The sequence below is a fragment of the Crinia signifera genome, chromosome 12, assembly GCF_055691185.1.
Source record: "Crinia signifera chromosome 12, ASM5569118v1, whole genome shotgun sequence".
NCBI classification, from domain to species: domain Eukaryota; kingdom Metazoa; phylum Chordata; class Amphibia; order Anura; family Myobatrachidae; genus Crinia; species Crinia signifera.
This window is the reverse complement of record NC_139228.1, coordinates 64,737,963-64,751,308: the sequence shown is the minus strand read 5'-3', so window position 1 is coordinate 64,751,308 and position 13,346 is coordinate 64,737,963. Positions and strand designations below refer to the sequence as shown.

The 13,346-nt window shown below is 46.3% G+C and overlaps 1 protein-coding gene across 6 annotated transcripts in view; it reads right to left on the bottom strand.

The window, feature by feature from the left end:
- SETD3 (SET domain containing 3, actin N3(tau)-histidine methyltransferase) overlaps positions 1 to 13,346 on the bottom strand; it is a 58,133-nt gene that overhangs the window by 15,933 nt on the left and 28,854 nt on the right. For all 6 annotated transcript variants that reach the window (XM_083165974.1, XM_083165978.1, XM_083165975.1 and 3 more), the window contains 4 exons: positions 11,510 to 11,602; positions 9,597 to 9,748; positions 8,850 to 8,922; positions 6,733 to 6,989 (listed from right to left, as the gene is read on the bottom strand). In XM_083165974.1, coding sequence (XP_083022100.1) covers positions 6,733 to 6,989; positions 8,850 to 8,922; positions 9,597 to 9,748; positions 11,510 to 11,602 — 575 coding nt within the window. The remainder of the gene's footprint in view (positions 1 to 6,732; positions 6,990 to 8,849; positions 8,923 to 9,596; positions 9,749 to 11,509; positions 11,603 to 13,346) is intronic.

Below are 13,346 nucleotides of genomic sequence, written 5' to 3'. Positions count from 1 at the left end.
CATGTCGGCTCAGAATAAAAAAAAAACAGTGCAAAACTCATGTTGACCATTTGACTGTCGACCTAGCCATTGTTGACCTTCCAACCATGTCAACGTATTCCATGTGTCCACCTCTGCCATGTCGGCCAATGCACGTCTACTTAATAAGTGTCAATCTAGCGATCATTTACCCTTTAATTGAAACCTTCATTTGGGCTTGCTGTACATAATCCGTCCTCCGATGGCATCATTACGGACAATCATGATACACAACAGATAAAGGAACACACACACACGTGTAAATCTCGGTGTAATATGAAGCTGGTTCCAGGATGTTCCTCGCCCCATACAGAGCGTATACAGAGAGTAGCCCTCGATAAGTCTTTGGCTGCAGATTCCACGTGTCACTAGGTTAATGGGAATTTGATTTGCTTTACTTCTTATTCCATTTGCTGTCGCCGGGCGCATTTCTGGACCTGCTGAAGACGGGCGGTTTGGGAACCACAGCGGAAAGGTTTAGGAGGCGATAAATCCATTTTTATTAAATGAGAGCACAGCGACAACGTTTGATAGTGATCTGGTAAGCAGCGTTAGTCCGCCACCATAGAGAGCCCGGCTCCCCCATCAGAATAGTAAATAGAGGCGTCTACATGTTACCGAGGAGGAACAGGCCCCCAGAACCGGGAGCGCACTCTGCAACCCAGTGATGGAGTGTTGTGGTGTATGTCACCAATATAACACGCTGCACTAAGGTGTCAAGTTACTAAGATGGGAGGTTGCCCATAGCAACAAATCATATAATATTTCTTATTTATTTAGCACCTTCGAGAAAATGATAAATACAATCTGGTTGCCCATAGCAACAATCCATCTTCATTACGACTCCCATCAAATTTAAGTGTCCGTCTTTGAAGTTCACCAAGAGACCTATTACTAGTAAATATTATTACGTTACAGTGGCACAGAAATGACGTTAGGTTTAGGAAACATAGGGGAGGTTAGAGTTAGGCTGCATAAGGAGGGTATGGCTAGGCACTAAGGGGGCATGGTTAAGAAAGAGGGTGGCATGGTTAGGCACCAAGGGGGTGTGGTTAGGGTTAGGCACCAAGGGGGTGTGGTTAGGGTTAGGCACCAAGGGGGTGTGGTTAGGGTTAGGCACCAAGGTGACAGGAATGGATAGAAATCACAGTTTGCACGTTCGTGTGTATTGCAATTGTTTTTTGCCCACTGTGATGGTGTTACACTGAAACAGGAACAATCAATTTTCCTTTCTTTCTGGCATCATGAAAACCCCAATGGTTCATATTTCAGTAAGAATACAAAGTAATCAGCGTATTACCGATCTCCACAAAGAGGACCACACCACCTCTCCATCAGTCATTATGACCTTCAGACATATACAAACACCTCCGACGTTATACCCTCCTTAAAGCCTAGCTATCCTACCTATCTCTATACAGCCAGACCTTCTATGGCAGCGCACAATGCGCCTGTTCTTGCGGTGATCCGGGCCATGCTGGCAGCACCTCTGCCCTTTAGCACTGCACTCCTGACCACCACATCTCTCCTGCTCATCCCTGCACTATGTGATGTCTATCACTGCCCCTAATGCTCTGCTCAGTGACTTCACCACAGCTAGGAGCGCAGGCGGCAGCCTGGAGTGTAGGGTAATGGTGCAGCGGTAATAAGTTATAATAATGTACAGTACAATACAGCTCTAACGTCTAATACATGCATGTATGTCATCATTACAGGATAATTGCGGTCATTGTAATGTATGACATCACAAAGACTACTGCAGTGTAAAGTATGACATCATTATGTAGTAAATATTACAATGTTACCCATGACATCATTATAGGGTGAATATAAAAATGGAAACCATGACATCATTACACGGTGAATATAAACGCAACCCACAACATTATTACAGGGTTAATATGTGTAACCCATGACATTACAGGGTGAATATAAAAACACAACCCGTGACATCATTACAGGGTGAATATAAAAACGTAACCCGTGACATCATTACAGGGTGAATATAAACGCAACCCACAACATTATTACAGGGTTAATATCACAGTGTAACCCATGACATTACAGGGTGAATATAAAAACATAACCCATGACATCATCATGTGGTGTATATAAAAAAAGCAAACTATTACATCATTACGGGTTGAATATCACAGTGTAAACTGACATCTTTCTGGGGTTTGTGGACCGACAGTAGGCAGACAGCAAAAAGCTGACAGGGTCAATAGGTCAACAACATGTGGTTTAAAAAAAAAAAAAAAATGTGGGTATAAATGTCAAACCCCCGAAAACGCATTTTGTATTTTAGTCCTGTATGGTCAGGAAATTTCTTATTGTATGCACTTAAATAAATCTGTTTTTTACTTTTCCCTTTAAATTATATTGGTAATCCATTTATATATCTTAAACATGGCGCCCATGAATACCTTTTTCTTGCCTAAAGTTAAGGTGTTCCGTCTTCATACAAGGTATTTCTTGCAGCCACGTTTGGTTTATTGGGCAATGATTTAGTATCTTCACAATTTTTTTTTTCACAATCACAGGAAACTAATCACATCGGAGACCAATCATTGAGATGTACGGGCGATGCAGGTAAATGTGCCGCCATAACCGCAACTAAGAGGCGGCATCTCCCATACATTGTGCACGTTACAGCCCCATGTACGTTACCATATCTCAGAGATCACAGTGCATTACCCATACATCCCTCCTAATGTAACTGACCACATAACGGTATGTATCTCACCCATAGAAGATTCCATTGTACTGCTAACTAACCATTTCATCATACTCTGCAGAATATCCAATACCAACTTGGCAAAGCTAGCAGGCAGAACTTAATTGTTACTTCCGGGACACCGTACACTTAAGTTTCAAAGACTTGTTGGATGAAACTTTTACATATTTGTGCCTTAAAAGTGGCAGAAGAGACAACTTTGCAAGAAGTGTTAATAGAATATCTAGCGGCTTGATAGGGAAGTTCCTTCCACCAAAATGACACGGTGATAAGAGGCGACAGCGCAGAATCTTATCGGGAAGTGTGGTTCTGCCTGCGCCTTATCTGGCTCAGATACCGGGAGATGATAAATGAAAGCAGCCTGGGACGCGCTGATTGTGTTATTCCCCAGTTGTGCACATGTGGATGTGGCTGATGTTTGGAGACGACATGACTAATATTTGGAAGGAGTGAGGAGCGATGGGATGATTGAGCACCGGGGGGAAGGAATACAAACAGCTTCCTCCGCGGGATCTTGTCATTAGGCAGAATCTTGTTTCCTGTCTTGGGAACCATGTAAGACATTTCAATGAGAGCAAAGCGCAGAAAGTTTTCTGGATACTTATGAAAGACGTGTTAAATTCCTTAAAGAAGCGGTCCTCCACTCCTCAAGTGCCCCAACTGGCCATGTTTTAAAGCTGTTTTACTGGGATAATGACCCAATAACATGGATTATGTCGCCTGTGTATAATTAAAGACATCCAGAAAAACAGGAGAACCGCTGCTCAAAAGGGAAAGCAGAACTCAACAAGTGATGTGTCATCATACACCTAACGTTTATACGCTACACGAAGGGAGATGACGACTCAGATGAGATCCCCTGTGACAGATCTCATACCGTATTTGTATTTAAACTTCTCATTTTATCCGCATTCACAGTTATTTCATTTATGCAATAAGTTGCACATTTTTAGCATGAAACACACTTTATTCTTATAATCAGTTATTTATATAGCGCATACATATTCCGCAGCGCTTCACGGAGACTATTTGAGCACTCGCATCAGTCCCTGCCCCAGTGGAGCTTACAATCTATATTCCCTACCACATGTACAAGCACACACAGACATTCTAGGGTTAATTTAGGTTAGGAGCCAATTAACCTACCGGTATATTTTGGATTGTGGGAGGAAACCGAAGTACCTGGAAGAAACCCAAGAAAGCACAGGGAGAATATACAAACTACACACAGTTAGGGCCATGGTGGGAATCAAATTCATGACCTCACATGGCGATTAAATAGGGGTCACTGGTGTCCAGGACATAAGAGGTGTCACAGAGGCAAGAGGTGGGAAGTCCACTATAAAAAGATGGGGGATACTGCTGGTTCCCTACTAATCACTCTAATGGTGCCCACACACTTGTGTGATCGGATGCCAAGCGACATCGCAATGCGATTTCCTATCGTATCTTCAGTGGGTTTTTTTTCCAGCACCCGAAGTCTCATGCCATCTGTCACACGCTATCGGATGCTAGAGGAAGAGGGCTGGTGGGCGTCGGTGTAGGGGAGCAGGCGGCAGGAGGGCTGGTGGATGGCAGAATTTGAAAAAAAAAACATTTAAAAAACAATGGTCGGCCCTGTGATTGGGCTGAGAGAGTTCTCAGCCAATCAGAGGCCTCACATTCAGGGGGCTGCTGATTGGCTTAGAGAGCTCTCAGCCAATCAGAGGGCCCACCTAGTGTTTCAAATGTTTTTTTTTTTTTTCAAAGTCTGCCACCCACCACTGACTACCGCCACGCGCCAGCCCTCCTGCCGCCCTCCCCACTACACCGCCACCCGCTGATCGCATGGCGAGTGATCGCATGTGGTTAGTATACGTTGCACAAGGACATAACACAAAAAGGTCCTTTGTCCTGGGTGAACCTACTCTATTAAGACTTCAGCTAATGATAACAAAGTGCACGACTGTGGAGGAAAAGCCCAAATAACGCACCCGGCGCTCCCAGAGATGCCCTGTGAGGATTGCTGTCAGTGAGCAGAGCGCACAATTTATTTCTGTCTCACACGAGTCACACCTGTTTCTTCTCATCACACAGGGCTGCAGTCTGGCCGCGAACAGCAGCTGCAAAACATAAAATCTGTGTTTTCTTCCCGTCCGTGGAGCCTGCCGGCCAAGCAGGTTTAGTGGTTCTCCCCTCAGAATACAGCCATTTATGGGCAGGCCGGTGAGAGAAAGCAGAGGCCAGCGGAGATGTTTATGAGAAGCAGAGCAGTCTAACCCTTCAGACCGCGCGGCTCTGCCTACAACTTAACACTTCACTCCCATGTTATTCAGTGCAAGGAACGTGTGCACAGATCCGTCCTCTCACGCAGGCTACAGACTCAACCGGGGAGAAGGGGAACGGGAGATTGCATCTGTACTGGTCCGATCCAGTGTCAGATTCACCCGGACATCCCGGCACAACAGATTCACCGAGACCCCACACTGTATAGACAATGAGGGGGAAATTTACTAAGATGCGAGCTCTATTTCACATGGGATGTTGCTACGGGCAACCAATCAGAATCTACTAATTATTTATTTATTTAGAACCTTCTAGAAAATAGATAGAATCTGATTGGTTGCCCATAGCAACATCCCATGTGAAAAAGAACTCCCATCTTAGTAACTCTCCCCCTCCCTGTCGTCACTCTCTGTCCCTACGGTCATTCCCTCTGTCACACTGTGTGGCATAATGTGATTACGTGGGAATGTTGCATTATTTCATGTGGCATAATGCAGGGCTCGCCAAAACCCGGGGGGCCCGGCCACCAGATCTGCCACAGACAGGCAGAGCAGTGGACAACCCACCTGGCTGTATCAGAGCAGGTCTGATCTGATACAGAAGGGCCAGTTGACCACCACTCTGCCCGGCTGTTGCAGTTACCGCGCAGGGTAACGGTGGGGAGCGAAGAAGAGGAGGGGTAATTCCCAGTGGCAACGAGCATGTACCCCTGGCAATGAGCATGCAATCCCTGGCATAGAATATCCATGAACACAACCTTATCTGTAACATGTAGCAATTTTCACTTCAAATGACCAAGAGGAGTTGATGCCGCTCTTTAACAAGTGTACAGGACATGAAACCTTTTACAGGCAGCTGATGGTCTGGACACAACAGGTGCCAGGGGGGAAGTTATGATTCAGGTGGGTGTTCGATGTAGAAGGGGCTACGGGAGGGGTTAGAAGGGGCATGGGTCAACAGAACTAGGTCGACATGCATTATAATTACTAGGTGGACGTGCTGCAGAGGGGTGGGGGAGGGGGGAATCGTGCTGCGGGGGGGCTCCCTGCATGCAGATGATGCCGCTGATAAGCCGGCAAATTCATTAATCTGGCTCAGTCATGCTTGTACAGAATAGGAGAGGACCTGGATGACTTACAGGTAGGGGGTAAGTATAGGAGAGGGATGAAAGAGGCAAGGCACAGAAGAGCCTATAGGGCAGGGGTGGCCCAACTGGTCCTCGAGATCTACCAACGGTCCACGTTTTCCATATCACCTAGCTGGTGCACAGGTGCAGTCATTACTAACTGCCACATTTTCAAACCTGCTGCATTCATTCCTACTATAGATCCACAGGTTGCCTGAAATACCATGTACTGCTGGTAGATCTTGAGGATAGGTTTGGCCACCCCTGCTATAGGGGATGGACCTACCTATAGGGACTATAGAGTGTAAGCTCCACTGGGGCAGGGATTGATGTGAATGGAGAAGGTCTCTAAAGTGCTCCAGAATATAGAAATAACTGGTAATAGTAGAGAGGGGGTGGAGCTACATAAAGAGAGGGGACAGATGGAAGTGACCGGAAATATATCTATTTTTAGTATTTTTTTTGAGTCATAAGCCAATGACTGCTTTACCTATATGACGCGTAAGATACTGGATACCTAAACACCATGACATACTTACTATACACACACCCACACACAAGTATGGCCCACGGCACCCAGTCTTACCTGGATCACTTTGTAGAAGTAGGCGTACTGCCGCGCAGTGTTCTTGTACTGACTGAACACGTCGTGTATGGCTTGGGTGGACTGGAGATACTGGACCTCATCCTCCTCGAAATAAAGGGGCGTGTCGTAGCTGCTGGGGAGTGTCTTGATGTACGGCAGCCAGAAGGAATTGGGATTGGCTCTCTCGCACAGCAAGTGGAAGGCCAGCGTGATATTCCCCATTGCTTGCAAAATGCGGTCCTGGGAGTAAAGCGATCCTACACCCAGAGAATAAGAGGTTTACAGAACCACAAATACCAGGAGGACAAAGAAGCGATTTAGAGATTACACCAAGTGTGGTAGTAGCACATTTCCAGCGCGTTCCATATAACAAGGAGAACAGAGCACAATCAACAAGAGCATCCCAAAAAAACATGGGACATTGGCTGGACATTGGGCCCACCACTGAAATACGTAGACATGCCTAAGGTCAACATGGATGGAATGCTGACACAAGCATCAGAATGGCTAGGTTGACAGTAAAAACGTCAACATGGGTTTTTCACTTTTTTTTGTCCCGAATGTCGACATTGTTGACATGGACACCATCTAATACCTCTTCCACACCAGCCAAAATTCCCGGGTTGGTCCCGGGAACAACCCACGACTAGCGCGGGTGTGCAAGGTTGCAAGGCAAAATTCACAGGAAATTTTGCCAGGATTTCATCTCTGGGTTGCTCCCACGACCATCCCGGGTTACTGGCTGGTGTGAAAGGAACTTACCCGGGCAGCGGGCTGGATTTGAAAACATATTGAAAAGACTGGCCGGACGCTGTCAGCCAATCAGCATCTGACCAGTCTTTTCAATATGTTTTCAAATCCAGCAGTTGCTTCCCGCCCCGCTGCCCGGAAAATAGCGCTACAAGCGCCCAGTTTCCTGCAGTCTGGACCCCGCTGCCCCCTCACACCAGAAAATGCAGGGACTAGGGTGGTGTGAAAGGGGCCAACCTGGGAATGTCCCTGCTGGACTTGATCCACGGACCATTTCCCGGGTAATTCCTTGCATTTTCTGGTGTGAAAGGGGTATAAGTTTGCCGTTGCGCTCTCTATGCTCGGCACACTATTATTTTTTCCCTCCACGCCCTTGTGGATGGTAGGGCATGAAATACCGCCTGTCGGCACAAAAAAAAAAAAGAAGTGAAAAACCCATGTCAACCTTGTGAATGTCGACCTAACCATTGTTGACCTAATGCGTGTGTTGACTTGCCATGTCAACATAAGGCACATTGACCTATTTCAGGTGTCGACCTTCAATGTTTCACCCAATGCATGTCAACCTGATTGTAGGGTGGTCAACGAGCGATCATACATTCTTTAAAAGCGCATGCGATCGGCCTACGACCGTAATGAAAGCCTACGATTCAGACGTGCAGCATGTCTGATCTGGGGTACAACCTCTCAACCCGTGGAACTGCGCATTACGAGGTTACGCACAACGTGTACGTGATCTGTCGTGCGTTCGGGCCCGATGTGGTTCACGTGTACGGGGGCCTTTACTCTTATGAACGGGACCTTCATGGTTAAAATGTTCCACCAAGTAATCCCTTGCCTGGTTGAAACATACCATGGGGGGGAGGGGGAGGGGAGGTTTCGATCCTATTTTCCACGGATAATTTGCGAGTACGACTCACGGCACCAGATGCACTTTACGGCGGACGAAATTCGCCAAAAAGCACTCGCTGCTTCATAGGGTAGAAAGCAATTTTATGCAACTTCGGACACAAATCAATGAATTTGCAATTAATAGGATCGACCACTATATGTGCATACAGTACGTATGTACTAGAATATGTTGCAATAAACCTTCAGTAATCTGGAACACCTAGTTTTGCTGATCAGTTTGCAGTGGATCCCTATGCCGTATTTTGTTTTAAAAGCTTTTTGGAGCGATTTCTAACATAATACAAGATTGCACAGATCCTATTGATCGATGCAGGATTTACCACCACGGCAGGTTTGCGTAAAGTTGGCTGTGGGATAGGTTTCGGTTTCTTAAACTCTTGCAAGCCGCTGAATAGTAACATTTCAGCCTGTGTTTTCCTTTGCTGAGATCGACTCATCGTACATCAGATTCTTACCCAATACGGAGTTCTTAGCAGACTCGACGGACATCAGTAACTTTCTTGGTACCCAGAGGAATAACTCTTCAGCCTGCAGGACAAAAACAGGTTTTATCCAGGGTGCAAGGAGCAGTAGAGAGAGATGGCCCAGAAGCCCAATACAGACAACATCTACTGCACGGAAACAGGAAGCGGCTGGGATTATCGCTCACTCCGCCTTCATTGTAACTTAATGCCGCACAGAAGGGTTCAAACGACTTTTTGTTTTTTAATCATACAGCTGAAAAACCCAAAAGCATACTAGAGATGTAAAAACGTTAACCATAGTTATTATCAATGGCAGGAGATAAAACAATTACAGGATATTTACTAAAAAAAAAAAAAAATGTACTTTGCAAATATCCAGCCGCAGCATTCAGATGAATAAACAGAGCTGAAACTCAGGTTCCAAACGGCGGAAATGTAATAAATGTATCAGAAATCCGTCGTTTGCAGATAATAAGACACAGGCAGGAGATTGGAGGCCTATTATCCAGTCAGCCATTAATATACACAAGATGCCTGCTGGCTCCATTTACTGGGGACGGAATACAATCTAGATTTATGTGAAAGTGATCCGCCGGCACAGCGGGACATCTGTGCGCGTGCAAATAAAGGCCGACGCGCCTCGGCAAGTTCCGAGCTCCCCGATCATGCAGATGAGGCAGGGGATGGGATTACCACGTACATGAGAGAGGAAGTGCTGGGTAACAAACAAACACTCGCCTTGATTTCTCTTGTAGCTTTCAGCCCGAAGCCCTCGCCGGGAAATTCTGCCAGTTCGAAGCCGTCGGTGGACGCACCGTTCTCATTCGCCCATTCCATCAGCTCGGAGAAATAATCTTCTCTTTTGCCGTCAAACACGACAGATAGACCTACTGTAAAGAGTCATAATGGGAAACCTTTGTTTAATTGGAGGGGAAGACAAGCAATTCTAAACGTCTACCATAATTTCGTGCTGAAAGAATAAAATCTTCAACCCATAAAAGTGGTCTTCTTATGCACTGGAGGGGGAAGGTCTATGTACTACTAAGCTCTGGAGGGTGATAATGTCAAGAGAGATACAGGGTTCTAAGGGTTCTCCTAATTCAGTATCGCTCGCTAATCTGAGAAGTTGCAGTTGTCTGCGAGTAGAAAGCCACGGACCAGATAGAAAAAAAAAAAAAACGCTTGCCAATCGCTATCTACTCGCAAATACATATGCAATTGCCGAAACATTGAAGAGATTTTGCTGTCTGTGCAAATCTGAGAAGTGCGGAGGCCATCGCTAATCTGCAACTGGGACAGACTGGAAGTGGTCAGTGCCGATGTCTCCAACCCACTCTCTGAAAAAGTTTCCGCCCCCAAATGCTGGCCTTTTGATCAACTGTGAGGGGGCTGCATTTACGATCCATAAGCCTTATTTTTTCCACTCGCACATGCACGAGATTTGCGGTACACATTGCGCACTAATCCGATTTGCGGATTAGTGATCCATACTGCATTAGCCCCTATGTACTAAGCCTCAGAGAGATAAAGCACCAATCAGCTAGTGTCATTTTTCAAACAAACAGCTTGTAACATGGCAGTAAGGAGCTGATTGGTTGGTATGTAATCTCCATTCACCTCTCTCCAAGGTCAAGTATGTAGACACCAAAGTTCCATCCAATCAGCTCCTGACATTTCTCATACACAGCCTGTAAGTTAGGAGCTGATTGGCTGGCACTTCATCATTCACCAAGGCTTAGTACTGCACATCTCTCCCCTTGGTTTCGCCATATAAATAACAGAGAATTCTAATTAAGGCCATTCACAGGAGCCAGATTTAAGGCAGCTGATCAATTCAGCTTTCTAATAGGCTTCTTACCATAAGAAATTGTATTATTCAGAATAAAATACAAAAAGCTTGGACAATATGATGTAAATATAGGTCACTACTGGACTTGCTTTGGGATGTATACTGTATGTAGACACTGTCTCCGTGTGCACGGTCACCTGCCAGTGCCAGTAACACTTCAATTTTAATGGTGAAATCCAATTTGTGAGAGGGGCGTTAGAATTGCTAACAGGAGGATGACACAGGGGCAGGACAGACACCTAGAAATGCAGACAGCGGTGTTTCTGCAGTTTTGATTTCAGGAACATCTATATATTACAGCTTTCAACCCGGGTTGTTGCTGATGTTACACTCTAGGTTGTAGTGCAGTGTAAAGGCACCAAACCTTATAACCAGAGTCAAGCAAACTGGCAATTCGACCCGATTGTGACACTTCCCCTCAAATCCTCTCAGGGACAAACCACCAGACACCACATGTAACACACACACACTATAATGTGACAGTGGGGCTGTGACACTTCCCCTTCACACACACACATCCTCTCAGAGACATAACACGGACACCACAGGAGGTGTGTGTTACATGTGGATCCACCATAAAACGCTCTGTGACCCTGTACTTAAAAGGGGAACATGGCCGTACTCGGTCATACACACAGAGCTAACATAGATGCTGGAGGTGTGGCCTAACAATATTGTTGGAGTGGCTTCTAATTCTAGGCACTTTCCTGTATGTGAATAATTGTTACACACAACAACATAAAATAAAGGATAATTACCTTAAGCAGAGTGAATAAACATTTTATTAGAATCGCTCACTGACCTTTCTGCTTCTTGCGTATTCTTTCCACGAGCGTCCGAATCTGAACGTACTCCTCCCACTCTCTTCCCGGGGTAGAGCTGGGATTACTGCACTCTACAGGGACAAAATGCTAATTAGTCACCATAAATGGAGCACGTAGAGGTTTGGAGATGAAGCAAGACTGGAACACAATACACAAGTAATGTACTGAGACTTTCCCTAACTTCTATATCTCCCACTTACCCTTTCACACCAGATATTCCAGGTCCAACCCGGGAATTTTAACCAGGCTCTAACCTGGGTCAGACCCCGTTTACACCTCAGCTCTGACGCTGGACATTGCAGCATCTGCCTAGATTACACATGGGTGCAGTGTTAATGGCATTAAGAGATGACAGCATCTCCCAGCGTGGGGATACAGCCCTCCATATGCTGTAAGTACACTGCCCCATTACCATTGTCCTTCCCAGGTCAGCCTTGTTTGCTTTCTGGATTGGACTCCCATGATTACTGGATCTAGTTATTTTTAGAGGACCCTTTCACACCAAGCAGAGACCTGGCAATAACCCGGAATATTACGGCAGTGCGAAAGGGGTATTCTTGTCCACTGGAGAGTGAGAGGGAAGGGATCACGCTGAGCTTCTGAAACAGCGACATCTGGTGGATGATGATGAATTAACAGCCATACAAGACTTCAGTTTTTATTTTGTACGCATTTGTCTGGGCAGCTTGACCAGCACTTGTGCCTATGTGTAAATGAGTGATATTCATGTATATATTTATATACACACGTACACAGATGTGTCCTCACCCACACAGCGATAATACGGTGCATTCTGTTGTTTGTCTTAACTGCATTGCAGACCCAGCAAACAGCCCTGTACAGTGCACTAAAGACACTGTGCCATTAACTATGAATGATTTGGTATTAAACATACACCAAGTCACAGATTAAGCAGAACGGTACTTAGCATGAGAACGTGTCGCAGCTGCTCGCTACGGAACCCGTTTCACACAGACTTAAGGTCCATACACACTGGGCGACTATGCCCAGCGTGTATGGACAGTGATGATTGCGTTCACCGCTGCGGGGAAAGCCGCTCAGTGCATACACACTAAGCGGCTTTCCCCCAGCCTGGCACCGACGGAGGGGGGAGGACGGCTTTGCATAGCGCTACGCTATGCAAAGCCGTCCTCAAAGCCGCTCATCTGCTTTTATAACCAGCAGATGAGCGGCTTTCCCGGTGATGATGCGGGAGCGTGCAGCAGCGATCACCACCGAGGCATGCACACTGGGCGGCTTTGAGCTGAAAGCCGCTCAACGCTGCAGTTTTGACCAACTTTCAGCTCAAAGTCACCCAATGTGTACGGGCCTTAAGGTCTTAACTCAGACCTAATCGCACAGCAGCGAATTATCAGCGCTGTGTGATCACCGTGCGAACAGCTAACCGCCACCCCCCCCGGAGTGCAATCCCGCCCTTCGCAAAGCCTGCGAATGGGTAGCAAAGATGTTGCAGTCCAGCGAAAAGCTGCATATCCATTCTCAGCAAATGATTTCCCCACTGGGTGCAGCCTGTGCGCAGCCCTGGACCTACTAGGCGGCTGCAATAGAATCAGCCTGATCAAGGCCAGAGCTGACGACGCGCACCTGTGTTTTTACTGGCAATCCCATAAAACGTCCATTACCACCCCCAAGTGCCACCTTCCTGTCAATCATATAGTGAACGGGCCACAATGAAAAGTAGCATCAGGATTGCATCGCATGGAGGTCTCCTGCATGCGTACTGCGACCCTTAGGCATGCGCCGTCCATCGATGATCGCCAATCTTGCGGATTCACGGCCGTGCGATCAGGTGTG